General features: G+C 42.6%; 1 protein-coding gene across 5 annotated transcripts in view; it reads right to left on the bottom strand.

The window, feature by feature from the left end:
* The window catches only part of aldh3b1 (aldehyde dehydrogenase 3 family, member B1), a 67,860-nt gene that overhangs the window by 47,629 nt on the left and 929 nt on the right, over nucleotides 1–19,302 (bottom strand). Inside the window, exons 1-6 of one of the 5 annotated variants that reach the window (XM_088334918.1) lie at nucleotides 11,730–11,847; nucleotides 10,792–10,924; nucleotides 8,478–8,656; nucleotides 6,543–6,653; nucleotides 6,233–6,353; nucleotides 5,653–5,738 (exon numbers count right to left, since the gene is read on the bottom strand). In XM_088334918.1, coding sequence (XP_088191044.1) covers nucleotides 5,653–5,738; nucleotides 6,233–6,353; nucleotides 6,543–6,653; nucleotides 8,478–8,639 — 480 coding nt within the window. In that variant the 5' untranslated portion in view covers nucleotides 8,640–8,656; nucleotides 10,792–10,924; nucleotides 11,730–11,847. Of the gene's footprint in view, nucleotides 1–5,652; nucleotides 5,739–6,232; nucleotides 6,354–6,542; nucleotides 6,654–8,477; nucleotides 8,657–10,791; nucleotides 10,925–11,412; nucleotides 11,599–11,729; nucleotides 11,864–19,302 lie in introns of those variants that run through there. The other 4 variants (XM_088334908.1, XM_088334927.1, XM_088334936.1 and 1 more) reach the window with 4 other exon arrangements.

Here is a 19,302-nt window from a genome sequence, read left to right on the forward strand (position 1 = left end):
CAAGAGTTTAAGCTTTATAATTACCGTAAATTCCGGACTATAAGCCGCTACTTTTTTCCCAAATGTTCAGCCCTGCGGCTTATTCAGTTTTAAGTAATTTTTCTAACGAACACCAGCGGCACTCGAGTACAAAAGGTAAAATCTAGACCGGTGGAATTGTGCACCGAGGTAAACTGCATTGTCCCTATGACAGAGGATAGAGGTTTGTTTCAAATGTGAGGAAGATGCCCTTAAAGACATCAATAATGACGAGAAAGAAGAGGACAGCCTACCGTGAATTTCATAATTGCGGCACAGCTTTTTATTAACAGCTACACTTAGAGCCCTGCGAGCGTGTTAGGAGTAGCGTGGTGGTACCTTTCACAGGTACGGTTTGGGATGAAAGTTATATTATTATTATTAAAGCTTTGAAAACTCTCTCGGTGTACCGTCTTTCTTCGTAAATATGTGTAACCATGTATGATATGTATTTGCAACTGTATATTTTTGTCATGTATTTATTTATATTTATTTTGGACACTTGTTCTGATAAGTCTTGCACTGACCAATTAAAAAGAAGGGGCGTAACAGACGCGGGGGATTATGGGAAGTAGGGACCAGTAAAGGTGAATGTTTGTGGACACCGCAGACAAAGGTGCATATATATTTTTCCCACCCTTACCTTTAGAAATATATACTTTTTTTTCCTTGGATTACTTTCAACGGGCACCTGGACCTTGCAGGTCTGCATCAAATGATAACAACCGGTATCATTTACCGTTCAATAAGCCAATTATGAGATCATGGATATGATGGCATGTGATGGTCAGGTCAGGACTTAGATTCAGCCACTCCGCTGAAAACAAGTGTTTCAACCTATTGGCTCAGAGGTGTAATGTGATATGTCTGATAATTAGCAAGCAACAGAGAAACATCAAATCTATACAAGTTCTTACCGTTAAAACTGTTCAGTTAAAAAGGACTTCTGTTCTCAATGTGGATACATGCAGCTAATATATCGGTGCGGCTTGTGTATGTATTAAATCCGTTTTCCCCACAGGTGCGCTTTATAGTCTTTTTACGGTATATGTTGCATGAACAACCCCAAAGCCCTTTTTGACACTGTAGCATCGCTTACAAGGCAACAGCCTATCGCAGACAGTTCGACACACTCTGCTCAGGACTTAATGGTCTTCTTCACTAAGAAGATTCAATGCATACAGGAAGAAATTGCAAAAGATATTGTTAGTACCACACGTATTAAAGGACTGAAATTTACAGATGCACGACAGGGTGGCTGCCCTGGGAAAATGGCCGGTTTTAGTGAACTGTCACTTGATGATCTCAAACAAGTGGTGAATGCGGCCAAACCGACAACTTGCCAGTTCGACCCGCTCCCAGGTTCACTTATTAAAGGTCTTTTTAGCGTCCTTGGGCCTTCAATTCTAAATATTATAAATACATCACTCTCCTCAGGTGTAGTTCCAGCAGCTTTTAAGTCCGCCGTTATTAAACCCACACTGAAACGACCCAACCTTGATCCAGAAATATTAAGTAATTACAGACCTGTGTCAAACCTACCTTTCCTCTCTAAAGTACTCGAAAGAGTAGTGGCACAGCAGCTGAATGCTTTCATATCGGAGAATAACCTTTTTGAATCCATGCAATCAGGATTCAGGGCTAACCACTCTACTGAGACAGCTCTGATCAAGGTGACAAATGATCTCCTAATGTCAATGGATTCTGGCGCTTCATCACTTTTGCTGCTGCTGGATCTTAGTGCTGCTTTTGACACAGTGCGCCACAATATCCTACTAGAACGGTTGGAAAAATGGATTGGTCTCTCAGGAGCCGTCCTCTCGTGGTTCAAATCCTACCTCTCAGATAGGACGCACTGTGTTAAATATGGTGAAATGACATCTGAGCCCTTTAATGTTACCTGCGGTGTTCCGCAGGGTTCAGTGCTTGGCCCCCTTCTTTTCAACATTTACATGCTTCCATTAGGTGACATTATTCGCAAGTACAATATCAGCTTCCACTGCTACGCAGACGACACTCAACTATATCTTCCGTTGGAGGAATCTTCCACACTAAACTGTGGAAATTTGGAGGCCTGTCTCACTGAGATAAAAGAGTGGATGTCACTCAATTTCTTGCGTCTTAACTCTGAAAAGACCGAAATGTTAGTCATTGGTCCTTCTAAATGCCGGGACTTATTCTCAAAAACTGCTGTGAACATTGACAAATGTCACATCACACAGAGTGACTCAGTTAAAAATTTAGGTGTCATATTTGACCCTGATCTATCCTTTGAGATGCATGTAAAGCAAATTACTAGAACTGCCTTCTTCCATCTTCGCAACATTGCTAAAATCCGTTCAATACTGTCTCAGTCTGATGCGGAAACTATAATTCATGCATTTGTTACCTCCCGTCTCGATTACTGCAATGCACTACTCTCCGGTCTCCCGAAGTCCAGAATCAAGTCTCTTCAGCTAGTACAAAATGCCGCAGCGAGGCTTTTAACTAGGACAAAAAAGTACGATCACATAACACCGATTTTGGCTAACCTGCATTGGCTCCCAGTTAGCCAAAGATGTGACTTCAAAGTTCTCTTAGTATTGTACAAAATCATACATGGACTTGCTCCCTCTTATCTTTCAGATCTGATCTGCCACTATGTCCCCGTCCGAAGCCTACGATCTGAGAGTGCTGGTCTTCTGATGATCCCGAGAGCAAAGAAGTCTTCTGCTGGTTCGAGAGCATTCTCCATCCGGGCACCGGTGCTGTGGAATGCTCTTCCCCCTGAGATTCGATCTGCAACCTCAGTGGAAATGTTTAAATCTAAACTTAAAACTCACTTCTACTCCATTGCATACGAATAACCTACTCCTCTTGTCGGTTGAAAATAGTTTGTGTAATATAGTGTAACAATCTGTGAAGCCCTTTGAGACTCTTCGTGATTTAGGGCTATACAAATAAAAATGACTTGACTTGACTTGACATTTCAGTGACTGTTGACATCGTACAGACACATATGTTAATACAGTTCGACCGTTGAAACGCTAAGAGGTTAAATAATAAGGTATGGCTCTCGCTACAAAATATTATGTTGGGTTTTTTTCTCAAAATGGTTCCCAAGCTCTGCACTAAATTAAACTTACATTTTGTGCATAGTCTCACAATAGGCACTGCACTCACCCAAGTGTAGTCAAAACTACATTTTGACATACATAAATGTTGATTAAAATGAGATATGGATATTGATTTAACATTTTTTGTTTTCCAATAAATGAACGGCTCCCCCCTTGAGTTACTTCATAATCGCGATAAAAAAACAGCATCAAATGGTCTTTTTTTTATTCAATAACTACAATAAAAACTAACAGTATAAAAAAATATTTGTATTACAACTATTTCAGAACAAAAGCCAAGCGAGTCAAACTGAAAGAAAGCAGCATTGTAACGAAAAAATAAAAAAAGCAAAGTCCACATCACATCTAGTACCTTCAATTGCACAAATAAATGAAAATAAAGTCGGAAATGCAAATAAAGTGTCAAATTTTCTCTCATTTGCATTGTTGTCATAGTGATAACAGATGAACTGTTTTTTCCCCAGGAGCATCAACATGTTGATGTGTTTTTGCAGCTTGTTGCTTTCTGCAAAGTGAGTTTTTTTTCATGAGTTTATATAAATGTGTGGTGTTACACTTGGCATTTTAAGTTTCTGTAATAAAAAAAAAAGTCCAAACAGCACTGCACTTTCCGTTCTGACTCAGTTTTCAGCTTTAGTTAGGGGTTAGTGCAGGAGTCTGGACACCTTTTTGACTCAAAGAGCCATAAAAGAGAGAGAGACCTTATACCTGCTCTCCAGGCAAAATCGAATTCTTCAGCACATTTAATTTCACTGTGTGACCTTTGATGAAATAAGAATAATGCCAGAGCATGTGTACCATATCAACAAATATACCACTTAAAATTTGTCTCCATTCCGCAGTTACTTAAGAGGCTCATTTTGACCGTAATTTTTGTCCTAAATAATGGTTACAAACACAGTGTGTGCAAAGTTCTTTTGTAAAAATGTCCCAAAATACTGGAAACAAGGATCCATCGTATTTACCTTTGGCGCAGACGGTGCTAGGAAAGAAAAAGAAGGGAGTGCATTCGCTGTGTGTGCAGAGATTTTCCCATCACTGCTGCTCACCCAATCAAATTGCTCCTGATGCTTTGCTGGAGTGTTTACAGTCTATTCTGGGGGTTTCATTATAAAGTGGCTTCACAAAGACAATATATTTTTAAATGAGCTTACATATAAAATGATTCTTTAGCGACATACAGTCACAACTGGGTCTTTTGGTGTGACACTATGTAAATTGTGCCCTCGATATACCTGACCAAACTAGTAAAGAAGGCATGGTGGCTTCGCAAGAAATAAAATCTGCTTGCGTGTGAAAACACTGTTAATATTTATGCTAGATCTATTTAGTTAAAAGAACCATACGTTCCCGACACCTAGGTTAGCACATAGAATTGACCTCCTCTTATGTCTGACAGGCAGGGTGCAGATTCAAGCCAGGTAGGGAGAGGGGATAAAATTGTGCCTGTCACCCTCTAAAGCATAAACTTAAGAGAGTGGCTGTGGGCACTGGGTGAGAGAGAGAGAAGGGCTGGGCTATCTCTAGAGGGCGCGGCGCTTTGAGGAAATTGGTGAAGGAGTGAAGTAAAGAAAACTATAGTATCCATGTGATCCAAGTACTCACTAAGTATCTATAATATCGATACTTTGATTGGTCCACCTGTAAGGGAAATTATAGTTTGATAAAAGTTTATATGTGCCTTCGTCTGACTTTATCCTCAAAAGTACCTTAACGCCAAAGATTATATCCAGGTGCTGTTTGTATTCTTGCAACAATTGTATCCTCTTGGGGCCCGCTAACTATTAATCAAGATGGCCTTTACTTTAGTGCCGGAAAGTCTGCAAAGGAGCTTTCCTCCCTTTTCTACAGTCCTTTCACTCCACAGTGAGGCATTGTACCTTTAGTGTTACAAAGTTTCACGTTCCTTACTGCTCATTTATTATGCTTGCACGCCATCTAGCTTGAACCAGTTTTGTTTAATCTATTCATGTGATCTCACTTAAGCCAATCAGATGTGTTGTTTTATGCCTGTGTTTTATATAAATGAGTCTCTAGCCATTGTTGGTGTGTGATTCCTTCCTGAGCCGATCTTGGAAGCACACCTAGGGGAAAGCTCAGGTGGGATGCACCTCCGACGGAAGGGCTATCAAAAACCTAATCTCCAACTCAGAGTGTGTTCTTTTCTTTATCCTAATACAATCTTAAGTTTTAACCTTGACAACACCTACACGAGGCGTAGAATGATGATGACAAGCTGGAGCAAAATATTGGAAAAGCGCACCCTGCATCAATTTGTATCAGATTGCCACCAAGTGTTGAATGTGCGAAAGGACATGTGTAAGGAGTGTTGAAATAATTCAATATTTTTCAATTTTCTTTAGGGGGAACCCAATCGGTGTAGAGAAGTGTAAAACCTAACCCATCCATGTACAGTTTGACATAATTTTCTCCTCATTATCATTTGTGATTCCGGGTACTGTAAGAAGACCTAAGCATTTCCTCTCATTGCTCCATTCCATCTCAATATTCAACATACCTGTGACAGGTATTTGGGTATAAGTTCTGCAATCAACCGGTCTGCAGCAACACTGATCTCAGAGGGCTTGATGACCACACAATTTCCTGTTTAGGGATATCAAACGAAAATACTATTAGAAAACTACAGATCCAAAGTGTAAATGTAATCGTAGTACGCAGTGTAATTAATTTCTGCCTAGTTCAATCCATACTATGTCAGGCAAAAATGGAAAGTAGTTGAATGCATATGTACGACATGTATTATTATGTATAATGGAGCGGAATGGGAGTCAATGTCCTATTCCATTATTTGCAAAGCTTTGCACCGGAAAAACTAAAGGAGCACTGAGTTGAGACAAGGAATTTAAGAATGTGATTGCTGGATCCAAGGTGAAGGGATTCTATGATAAAGCCACACTGCCTGCTCTTGGGGTGGTTATTTTTAATCCCTTACCGTTCCTGTAAAATTCGCCTAAATTCCTAGTTCTAGACGTACCCAAAGTCAATTGAAAAATAACCACATGTGGCCATTTCGTCAAAGTTTGTAGATACCTGGACGAATGTACGAAGCCCAGTTTATTGTACTTTTACAATCATACCTGCTGCAATTGCTCCAATCATAGGTAAAATAAGTAGCTGAAAAGGGTAATTCCATGGTCCAATGACGAGCACAACTCCTAATGGTTGTCTTAGCACAAAACAGTCATCAAGTTTTGTAGCCTGCAACCAAAAAGAAATACATTCATTTAGGGGGGAAACAGTTTCAAATATTTGTATACAAGATTATATTCTGTACATGATTGGATGTTGCATGAACCTCCCCCAAAAAATTAACCTCATCTTAAAAACAAAAAAATCAGACAAAAAAAAGCACCAGAACAGGTTTAACAAATATGAATGCAAACTTACAAGACTTTTACTGACATACTCTGGCTGCATCCAGTTCTCAAGGTTTTTGATTGCGTAGTCTACCTCATTGATCAGAACATCAATTTCAGCCAGAATGGCCTCAAACTTGGGCTGGTGGGAATATGTTGAAGAAAAAGACACACACACATACATATTACACACATTTTATACATATATATATATATATATATATATATTACAGTGAGGAAAATAACCTTTTGAACACCCTGCTATTTTGCCATTTCTCCCACTTATCAATCATGGAGGGGTCTGAAATTTTAAGCGTAGGTGCATGTCCACTGTGAAAGAGATAAACTAAAAAGAAAAATCTAGAAATCATAATGCATGATTTTTTAACAATTCATTTGAGTGATACAGCTGCAAATAAGTAGAGTTTTACCCTGAAAGACTTGTTAGTGCGGACTAATATCCATCCATCTTTTATTATGCACCGCTTATCCTCCGTAGGGGCACGGGGTACAGGAGCCCATCACAGCTATCTTCAGGCAGTGAGCAGGGGACACCCTGAACTGGTTGCCAACCAGTCGCAGGGCACACAGGGACAGACGATTCGCTCACTCATTCACACCTAGGGATAATTTGGACCGGCCAATTAACCAGACATGCATGTTTTTGGAATGTGGGAGGAAACTGGAGTGCCCGGAGGAACAAGCAAACTCCTCACAGGAGGTTCGATCTCATGACCTCAGAACTGTGCCGCACACGCGCTAACCACTGCGCCGCCGTGCTACCCATGAACAAGAATAGTGCAAGATAAATTGGTCAGTTATACGATTTTAATGTATATCCATGTTGTGTATTTGGACTGGTGTAAAATTAGAGCTCTGATGGATATAAAAAAATTGTTGTGCAAGTCATTAATCTTGGTGTGGCACACTGATTTAAAAGGACATTTAAAAGCGGCACTCCACGCCGAAAAGGTTGCTGACCCCTGCTCTAGGTAATGCAATAAGATTTCATGACACAGAGGAGTCATGGGAAAAGGTTTTGTGGTCAGATGAGACCAAAATAGGACTTTTTGGTCAAAATTCCACCAAGTGTGTTTGGAGGAAATAGAATGAAGAGTACAATCCGAAGAACACCATCCCTACTCAGAAGCATGGGGTGGTAGCATCATGTTTTAGGGGTGTTATTCTGCACATGGGACAGGACGAGTGCACTGCATTAAAGAAAGGATGACTGGGGCCGTGTATTGTGAGATTTCGGGGAACAACCACCTTCCATCAGTCAGAGCATTGAAGATGGGTCGTGGCTGGGTCTTCCAACATGACAATGACCCAAAGCACAAAGCCAGAAAAACCAAGGACTGGTAAGTAAGAAGCATATCAAGGTTTTAGCATGGCCCCGCCAGTCTCCTGACCTGAACCCAATCGAAAATCTGTGGAGGGAGCTCAAACTTTGTGTTTCTCAGCGATAGCCCAGGAACCTTAATGATCTAGAGAAGATCTGTGTGGAGGAGTGGGCCAAGATCCCTCCTGCAGTGTGTGCAAACCTGGTGAAAGAATACAGGAAATGTTTGACCTCTGTAGTAGCAAACAAAGGCTACCAAATATTAATATCAATTTTCTCAGGTTTTCAAATACTTATTTGCAGCTATATCACAAAAAAAAAAAAATCGTTAAAAAATCATGCATTGTGGTCTCTGGGTTTTTCTTTTTAGTTTATCTCTCACAGTGGACATGCACGGACAATGAACATTTTAGACCACTCCATTATTGCTAATTGGGAGAAATAGCAAAATAGCAGGGTGTTCAAATACTTATTTTCTACACTGTATATATACATACGCACACATATGGAGACATATGGCGACGGACAGGTCGCCATACAGGTACTGTAAATATTTATCACAGAGTATAAAAATCTGTACTTACAAGACTAGTTTGCAAATAGTCATAAGCTTTTTCTAAATACCTTGCAAAGATCCTTGTGCAACGCATCGAAAATATCCTCCTGATTTTCTTGGATCATAGACTTGAGCTTTAAAAGTTGATCACAGCGAAACTCCTCCGACATAGTGATTCCCGAGCGAAAAGCCAAACGTAAGCGATCCACTATTTCATTCTTGCTCTCCATTGTGTTTGTTTTTGAATCTGAAACAACCAGATAAAAGACTAAATATTACACGCATCTTCCGCATATCAGGGGTCAGCTCATGGCTGCTGCAGCCTCATTTGTGTAAGTATATATACAGTATGTCACAAAAAGTGAGTACACACATTTCTGCAGTTATTTCATTATATTTAATAGAACAACACTGTAGAAACATTGCTTTGACACAATGAAAATAAGTGTGTGTAAAGCATATATAGCAGGGCAACAAAATTATTCTTCCCCTCAAAAATTCAAAATACAGCCATCAATAGCCAAACCCATGGCCACAAAAGTGAGTACACTCCAAAGACAATACACCCCATATACTGGACTGTCTCAGAAAATTAGAATATTGTGATAAAGTTCTTTATTTTCTGTAATGCAATTAAAAAAACAAAAATGTCATACATTTTGGATTCATTACACATCAACTGAACTATTTCAAGCCTTTTATTATTTGAATATTGCTGATTTTGGCTTACAGCTGAAAAAAACTCAAAAATCCTATCTCAAAATATTAGAATACTTCCTCAGACCAAGTAAAAAAAATAATTTTATAACAGCAAAACTAAATCAAACATTTGAAAATGTCCATTGATGCACTCAGTACTTGGTTGGGAATCCTTTTGCACGGATCACTGCATCAATCCGGCGTGGCATGGAGGCAATCAGCCTGTGGCATTGCTGAGGTGTTATTGATGCCCAGGATGCTTCGATAGCGGCCTTCAGCTCATTTGCATTTGTAGGTCTGGTGTCTTTCATCTTCTTCTTAACTATACCCCACAAATTCTCGATGGGGTTCAGGTCAGGGGAATTAGCAGGCCAATCAAGGACAGTGATGCCATGGTCAGTGCACCAGTTACTGGTGGTTTTGGCACTGTGGGCAGGTGCCAGATCATGCTGGAAAATGAAATACTCATCTCCATAGAGCTTTTCAGCAGATGGAAGCATGTAGTGCTCTAAAATCTCTTGGTACACAGTTGCATTTACTCTGGACTTGATGAAACACAGTGGACCAACACCAGCAGCTGACATGGCTCCCCAAACCATTGCTGACTGTGGGAACTTCACACTGGATTTTAAGCAACGTGGATTTTGCTCCTCTCCAGCCTTTCTCCAGACTCTGGCGCCTTGACTTCCAAATGAAATGCAAAACTTGCTTTCGTCTGAAAAGAGGACTTTGGACCACTCTGCAACTGTCCAGTGCTTCTTCTCCATAGCCCAAGTCAGACGCTTCTTCCGTTGTCTTGAGTTCAGAAGTGGCTTGACCATGGGAATACGGCTATTGTAGCCCATTTCCCGGACACGTCTGTGAACTGTGGCTTTTGATACCTGGACTCCAGCTTCAGCCCACTGTCTTTAAAGCTCCCCCAAATTCTGGAAGCGGCTCTTCTTCACAATTTTGTTAAGGCTGCGGTCATCTCTCTTGGTTGTGCAGCGTTTCCGGCCACATTTTTCCCTTCCAACAGACTTTTTGTGGATATGCTTTGAAACTGCACTCTGTGAACAGCCTGCTCTTTGAGAAATTTCTTTTTGTGTCTTACCCTCCTGATGGAGGGTATCAATGATGGTCCTCAGATCAGCAGTCTTCCCCATACTTGTGATTTAGTTTACTGAACCAAGCTGAGTGTTTTTAAGGCTCAGGAAACCCTCGCAAGGTGTTTCGAGTTAATTAGATGATTCAGGTGATTAGTTGAATAGCCTACTTGTATACTTTTTCATGATATTCTAATATTTTGAGATAGGATTTTTGAGTTTTCTTAAGCTGTAAGCCAAATTCAGCAATATTAAAATAATAAAAGGCTTGAAATAGTTCAGTTGATGTGTAATGAATCCAGAATGTATGACATTTTTGTTTTTTTAATTGCATTACAGAAAATAAAGAACTTTATCACAATATTCTAATTTTCTGAGACAGTCCAGTATGTCCAAACAAAGCACTGCTTGTCATTTTACCTCCAAAATACTATGTGACTTGTTACCCTTACTAGGTTTGAAGGTATGAATAGGGAGCAGTTATGTTTAATTTGTAGTACACTCTGTCATATGGGTCACTGAAACACCAATATTGCACACCATGACAAGGAACTCTCTGGGGATATTAAACAAAAGGCAACAAGATGATTGCAAACACCTTGAAGTTGAGCTGCAGTACAGAGGCCAAGATCCTCTAGTGCTTTAAAATTCAGGATGCACTCCTAACAGGGCTTGTGTTGGATGTCCAAAGAAGCTGAGTGAGCGTGCACAGCGTCACATCCAATTGCTGTCTAAGAAGGATACACACAGAAGTGCTATCATCAGCATTGCTGTAGAGATTGAAGAGGTGAGGGGTAGGCCTGGAAGTTCTCAGACCATACACTTCAGAAACTTCAACTTTAAGGTGTACTCACTTTTGTTGCAAAAGGGTTGTTAGTTGTGGCTAAAATTTTGAGTTATTTGAGGGTTAGAATAAATCTACGCTTCTAATAAAGGTTTGTACCTTTATATTGTGTCAAAGTGATGATTCTTAAGTGGTGTTCTACGAAACACTATAATGAAGTATCTCCATAAATGTGAGTGGTGTGATCACTTTTGTGACATACTGTATAGATCGATAGAGAGAGAAAAGAAGGACAGAGGGAAAGAATAAACAACTATAAATCTTGCGCATCAACCTGTATGCCCTCAAATGTAAAAATTATCATCGTCCTAAGAAAATCGTGTTAACATTCTTTGCTGAGGCCACTCCCAAACAAACGCGGATGTGCTACCTCACCTGTCGTCTTTCCATCGTCTCACTCTCACCCGACTGATTTAAATTGTAACATAATCAATAAAACTCTGAAAACAACTATAACAAATGTAACTATACAGCGAGTTAACTGCCATTCAACAGTGAATGTACTAAAATTATTTAGGTTGTATCTTCTTATCATGACACCACAGCCACTGCGATGTCAAAAGCGAAACTTAAAATCATATCCGTACGCGTAATAAGCAGGATACTTCAAGTTTAAAGACAGCAAACGGTCGGTGGTGTAAAAATAGTTCACAACGACAATACGATTTAACAACTTGGATAAATTCACCAACCTAGCAGGGTGAATCCGATTCCTGTTAAGTGGTTGGCATCCAACGTTTATGGAAGACAAATTGATGTTTGAAGTCTTCCGGTTGTTGTGCCGTGTTGTGTTTCCTTGTGACGATGTCTTACCGTAAACTAATCTGACCTCGAATTTTGTTTTCCTTCTAATCATGAAAAACTCGCACCACTAAAACTCAGAAATATTGCAAACATAAGTTTTACTCATTACAAGAGATGGGTAGAGTAGCCGAAAGTGTTACTCAAGTAAAAGTACTGTTGCTTCAGAATAATATTACTCAAGTAGAAGTAAAAATTAGTCATCCAAATAATTACTTGAGTAAAAGTAAAAAAAAATACATGCTGAAAAAACCCTACTCAATTATTGAGTTACTATAGCAACGTTTAATTTATTACTTCTTTAAACAACTATTCAATCAGATTGTAGCGGGCAGAGACGGGAGTCGTAGGCGGAGTGTCAAACAAAGGTGCAAACAAAAGCTGCTATAATGACATTTAAACTTGCAATCGAAACTTACAAAATAAACCAAACACGAGAGTGGCTCGAGACGGCAGAATTAAGAGTCCCCCTAGGAACTCGCTAACTGAACAATGGTTCCATGGGTGAATTATGTAAAACCCACTACACAAGCCCCCCCAGAATTCACCCATAGTCAAAGTCTCTGTGCCTGGTTGGGATGCTGACCCGGCCACTGCTGGTACAAGGAGCTGGAACAGAGGGGGGGTGAGAGCTTGTGGACTCAGTTGGAGTGGCCACAGGTGCTGGGGGCGGAGGGTCAGAGTGGGTACCCACAGGGCCGGAGGGTCGTTCCGCAGGAGGACAGCCGCGCCGTGGAGCTTGGGCCAGTTCCAATGGCTTGGACATATCCATGTGGGCAGGCTTAACCCTGTCCACGGAGACAGTCTCTGGCCTACCACCAATGTCCACGACCATGGTCTTGTCACCATGCTGCAGGACCTTAAACGGTCCATCATAGGGAGGGTGCAATGGTCCGCGGTGGGCATCGTGGCGAATGAAGACAAAACCAGCTGAGCGCAGGTTGGAGGGAACCCGTGAAACTGGCCTGCCATTTCGCGATGTGGGGATAGGCACAAACGCTCCTGCAGTGCCCTGCAAGATGGACTTCTCCCTGGAAGCGGCCCAGGGTGTCGTTGGGTCTGGGATGAAATCACCTGGCACCCGCAGCACTTGACCGTAAACCAACTCAGCTGAAGAGCACTGAAGGTCCTCTTTGGGAGCGGTCCTCAGTCCCAGCATGACCCAGGGTAGCTTATCGACCCAGTCCCCATCGGTCAGGCCGGCGCGCAGGGCCGCTTTCATCGAGCGGTGGAACTGCTCGCACAACCCGTTAGCCTGGGGGTGGTAGGCCGTGGTGCGTTGAAGTTTGACTCCCAGGCCCTCGGCAACTGTGTTCCACACCTCGGAGGTGAACTATGCGCCCCTATCAGATGAGAAGTCTGCAGGGGGTCCAAAACGGGCGACCCATGTGCCGATGAACGCCCGGGCCACATCGACAGCTGAGGTGGAAGTTAGCGGAACCGCTTCAGGCCAACGGGTCGTCCAGTCCACCATTGTCAGGAGGTAAGTGAAACCGTGTGAAGGGGGCAGTGGGCCCACCAGGTCAATGTTAACGTGGTCAAACTTCCGTTCGGGGATGGCAAATGGTTCCAATGGGGCCTTGATGTGACGGTGCACTTTGGCGTGTGACATGACACGCATGAGTCGACCCAGTCCCGGACGTCCTTTTTCATCCCTTTCCACACAAACTTCTGGGCCACGAGCTTAATGGATGCTTTCCTGCCAGAATGAGACAGGCCGTGTATTGCCCCAAAAACAGCCTGACGCCAGCCAGCAGGGACAAGCAGCCTGGGCCAACCCATGGAGAGGTCACAACACAGCTTGGCCCCTGAATCTCCGACTGCAACCTCCTACAGTCGCAAACCAGTGTCTGAGCTCTTGAGCGTTTGGACGCCGTTATCAGAAGCCTGGTCCACACTCATACTGGAATAATCAAGCCCCAATTGCACAGCGCTGATGGTTGCTTTGGACAGGCAATCAGCAACCACGTTGGACTTCCCGGCAATGTGCCTGATGTCAGTCGTGTATTCTGATATGAATGACAGCCGGCGCTGCTGGCGGGCGGACCGCGGTTCTGACGTCATGGACATGAAGAGCGTAAGAGGCTTATGATCAACAAAGACGATGAACTCACGGCCCTCCAAGATGAAAGGGAAGTGGCGAATCGCCAACCAGATGGCAAGTAGTTCTCTGTCGAATGCACTGTATTTACGTTCTCTGGGGACCAGCTGGCGACTAAAAAAGGCGAGTGGCTGCCAAGTATTGTCAACCCACTGCTCGAACACAGCACCCACTGCAAGGTCTGATGCGTCTGTAATGAGTGCGACTGGGGCACCGGGGGCTGGGCGAGCCAGCATGGCTGCCTGGCACAGTGCGCTTTTTGTGTCCTCGAATGCCTTGGTCCTCTCAGCGGTCCATTCAACAGCTTGATTGGGTGACCTACCCTTGAGGGCCTCGTAGAGTGGGCGCATGACATCAGCGGCTCGGCGAATAAACCTATGGTAGAATGTCACCATGCCGAGAAATTCCCTGAGGCCCCGTGCTGTTGGCGGCTGAGGAAAGGTGGAGACGGCCTCCACCTTAGACGGTAGGGGGGAAGCCCCATCCTTGGTGATGAGATGCCCAAGGAAGTGGATGGAGGGTACGGCAAAAACACATTTCGCGGGATTTATAATCAGGCCATGCTGACTGAGCTTGGTGAAGAGGTCCCTGAGGTGCTCCAAGTGTTCCTCTTCTGAGGAGCTGGCAACAAGGACGTCGTCCAGGTAGACGAACACAAAAGGCATGTCCTTGAGCACTGAATCCATCAGCCTTTGGAAGGACTGAGCGGCATTTTTCAGTCCGAACGGCATCCTGAGAAATTTGAACAACCCAAATGGAGTTATCACGGCCGTCTTCGGTATATCTGAGGGACGCACTGGCAGTTGATGGTATCCCCGCACTAGGTCCACCTTGGAAAAGAGAAGTTTACCTGCCAGGTGTGCAGAAAAATCTTGAATGTGCAGGACTGGGTAACGGTCGGGCGTGGTAGCCTCTTTGAGGCGGCGATAGTCCCCGCATGGGCGCCAGCCACCGCCTGGTTTCGGGACCATGTGTAGTGGTGAGGCCCAGGGGCTGTCTGATCGGCGAATGATGCTGAGACGTTCCAGGTTGGCAAATTCGGATTTAGCAGCTGGATTGTCTGGATTGAGTCGTCGGGCCCTGGCATGAACCGGAGGCCCCTTGGTTTCAATGTGGTGCTCAACCCCATGTCTGGTCGTGGAAGCTGAGAAGGTGGGCTTCGCCAGACTGGGGAACTCGGCGAGGAGCCAGAGGTAAATATCACCGTCCAAGAGAGAGCTGGACAGACCCTCAAAAATCCCTTCGTCGCGGACACACGCGAGAGAGGAGAAATTCATTGCGTCAACGAGGCGGCCATTTTTCACATCGACGAGTAGTCCATTGGCACACAGAAAATCTGCACCAAGAAGAGGAAAAGCAATATCCGCAGTGACAAAGTCCCATGTAAACTGCTGACCCCCAAAACACACGTCCACTGTCCGTGTCCCGTATGTGCGGATGGGGGTGTCATTGGCAGAAGTTAATGGAGGTCCTTGTGTTTCCCCCACATCGTCCACAGTGGCAGGGAGAACGCTCCTCTGGGCGCCGGTGTCACACAAGAACTTGTGGCCGGAGATGGCGTGCCAGATGAACAGTAGCCGGCTTCTTGCGCCTACACTCACGGCCGCTACAGAATGCAGGCCTTGAAGTTTCCCGTCGCGTTGGAGGTGCAAGGGGGACGGCACTTCTTGGCCTTGGGCCCAAAACGTGCATGGTAGTAACACAGACCTGACACATTCTGATCGTCAGTGGCCGCGTGTGCCTTGCTGGCTGGGGGCACCGCACTTGATGGTGTGTAGGTGCGTGTAGGGGCCAGCACCTCATGTGTGTATCTATGTGTGGCCAGGAAAAACCGGTCCGCTTCCTCTGCCAGTGCACGCGGATCTGTAATGGTTGTATTCGCAAGCGCCGTCTGGACATGCGGCGGCATGTGAGGCAGAAAAAGTTCAGTGAAAAGAAAATTTGGCTTTTCAGTGCCAAGCAAGTTCAACATCATTTCCATGTGATCCAATGGCTTACTGTCTCCTAAGCCCTGAATAGCAAGGAGGCGTCGAGCACGCTCAGAACGCGACAGTTCAAAGATTCTGAGGAGATATGCCTTCAGTCCCTTATATTTATCCAGTTCAGGAGGGGATGTGATGAAACTCACCGCTCTGGCTGCAGTTGAGCTCCCCAGAGCAGACACCACGTGGTAATAGCGAGAGTCATCATCAGTGATTCCGCGCAGGGCGAATTGAGCCTCTGCTTGTGCGAACCATGTTGCCGCAGATGACTCCCAGAACTCGGGGAGCTTGAGAAAGGGCGCGTATGCCATGTCGGTATGCTCAGTATTATGCACGGCCTCAGAAACTTCCACGAGACTAATGTCGGGGTCACCAATGTAGCGGGCAGAGACGGGAGTCGTAGGCGGAGTGTCAAACAAAGGTGCCAACGAAAGCTGCTTTAATGACATTTAAACTTGCAATCGAAACTTACAAAATAAACCAAACACGAGAGTGGCTCGAGCCGGCAGAATTAAGAGTCCCCCTAGGAACTCGCTAACTGAACAATGGTTCCATGGGTGAATTATGTAAAACCCACTACAAGATCATCAAAATCCATCTAATCAACATTAAGGTAAATTCAAGAACATTAATAAACAATGAAATCATATTGGTATAAATAAAATAAACAATTCAGCAGCACTTTTAGAACACACGTACTTATTTAACAGGCTTTGCAGGCAGAACAACAAGCTAGCCTAGGGGTTGCCACCCCAAAATGTTGAAAGAGCCATATTGGACCGGGAAAAACAAGTTATTTGTCAGACGCCACAAAAAAATAACTAAAAGCCTTATTTTGGCCTTATTCTGAACGCAACACATGCTTTATTTATCAATATTAGCCTATTGTCAAAATGACAAAGCTGGATGCAGGACATCCTGTGGAGAATGACTTGGCTTCACTGTTGTATGATACCACCTCAAGTTTATTTATGACTTGGTGATATATATATTTTTTTAATTGAAAAATATATTTTAAAATCCAGTGTTTGATGACATTCTCATTTTGAGGATTGGGGGAAAAAAACAACTACAAAGGAGCATAATGTGCCCCTTATCGGGCCAACAAAAAGAGTGCATTCATTTATAAAAATAAAATAGCGACATTTTGAAAAGGTAAATTAAATACAATCACATGAATACAGTTTAAATTTATTTCTGTGCAGTTATTTTTCTCGTTTTACCTTTGGGCTCCATGGCCAATCACACACCCGCCAGGTTGCTTAAACACAGCCACGAGAATGGTAGGTGACGTTGCCCCTTTAAAAGAGGTGGGGCCTGGGCTGCATAGTGACTCTCAGCAGAGGGAAAAAAAGCTAGCGAAGGACTCGGAAAAATGCGCATACAGTACCTAACGTGAGGGAGATTTAAGTTACTTATTAACGGCTTAAATGTAGGCTAATGTAAAGAAGCAAGCGTACCGTTTCTTCTGAACTAATCTACTCAAGTAAAAATAAAAGTATAGCGATTTAATAATACTCCCCGAAGTACAAAATGGCCTAAAACCTGTCTCAAGTACGGATTAAATGTAAACCCACCGTTCTCATTACATGGCATGCATACATGCAAAGCGTGTTGTCAACAAACACCATGGTAAAAAGCTACCACAGAAAAACGCGACAGGCTAAGCTACGTCAGAAAACAATATTTTGAATGAGTGAAAGAGTCAAATAAGACTAAAAAACGAAAATTGGAAGTACTCTACATAGGAAGGCACAATCAGCTTTGTGCACATTGAACCATTTTGTGCGTAATATTACTCTTTTATGATTTGTTAAAACCAGCCTTTTTTCCCTTGCCTTTTACTTATTTTGTTTGGCTTTTTTCGTTTGTTTTTCCCTTTTGCGTTTTTTTCTTCTTCTGTTTCATTTATCCTACATCCATTTTTTTCTTTGGGAGGGCAGAGTGTATCTGTGCGTGGTCACTGCCAAACACATTTCTTCACAAACCACGTCGAAAAAATATTTTCATGCTTGGCATTGAATGTGTTAACTGATTTATTTTTTCAGAAAGCAGTTTTACACATGAACCGACACACCATGCAATACAAACTCAACCCTGCCCTCTAGCACCCAGGGGGAGAGCATTTGGTTAAAAAAATTATAACTTGTAAATAGAAATTACCTAAAGACTCGCTTCTTTTTTTTTGACATACTCAGAAATGTATGGCAGGCCAGAATTAAACAATATCTCACGGCTATATTATTATTATTATATGGCACACCTGGCTCACAGCTTACTAGTATACTTTAATGATATTCTAATATTTTGAGATGGTATATTTAAGCTTTCACCATAATCAGTATTATTAGTCGTACCTCTACATACAAATGTCTCTACATACAAAAGTTTCAGGTTACAAAGTACCTGAACATGAAAATATTGCCAATACAAAAGTGTTTCAGGATAGAAAGTCAAAAATACAGTACAGTACGCGCTGCCATTTGGTGCTCCGAGAGTTCTACCTGCGTATGCGTGAATACTGGCATGCTTTTCATGTCCCCTTCCCGCTCTGTAAATCGTCTACTGTATTATACCGCTTCACAATGGACCCCACGAAAGACCTGCAGATAAGTAGACAATGAGAAGAGAAGAAGAATATACTTTTTCTGGCCATCGAAACACAGCAAGAGATAAAAGAAAGGTCTCCCCCCTGAGATTCGATCTGCAACCTCAGTGGAAATGTTTAACTCTAAGCTTAAAAAGACTTCTATTCGATAGCATATGAATAACATATGTTTTACGTTGACAGCATCTGTTTATTATTTGTTATTGGAACATCCATTGCAGCCTGGTCACCCTGGAAGGGGTATGACCCCATGTGTGGTCCCTTCTCAAAGTTTCTTCATTTTCCTCATGATGAGGTTTTTGAGTTTTTCCTTGCCCTCATGTAGGTTTCAGTTCAGGTGATGGTGTAATAATAGTCTGTAGTTTGCAATAATATATGGTCTGTGCAGCCCTTTGAGACTCTTTGTGATTAAGGGCTATACAAATAAACATGACTTGACTTGACTATGGAAACACAACACCGTGCAAGAGTTCAGAGACGATAAGGAGGATGCAGACATCATTCCATTATCCAGTATTAAAGACATTTTGGCAAAAAAAAATGTTTACATTATGTGTCTCTTGTTTTATGTTCATTGTGCAGTAATCTAATTTCAACATGTATTTGTTTTATGTTCTAATGCTCTTTTATGATTTCTTTTTTTTAACGTGTTCAAATAAAAAAAGATTACAACTCCATAAAAGCCATTTACCGGAAGTCATATCATTTGATTTTTTTGTGAATTCAACTTTTAACCTCATTATTTTTTATCTTTTTTAAAATGTGTTATACTT

Source organism: Urocampus carinirostris, chromosome 1 (genome assembly GCF_059441175.1).
Source record: "Urocampus carinirostris isolate Australia breed hairy pipefish chromosome 1, RoL_Ucar_1.0, whole genome shotgun sequence".
NCBI lineage: Eukaryota > Metazoa > Chordata > Actinopteri > Syngnathiformes > Syngnathidae > Urocampus > Urocampus carinirostris.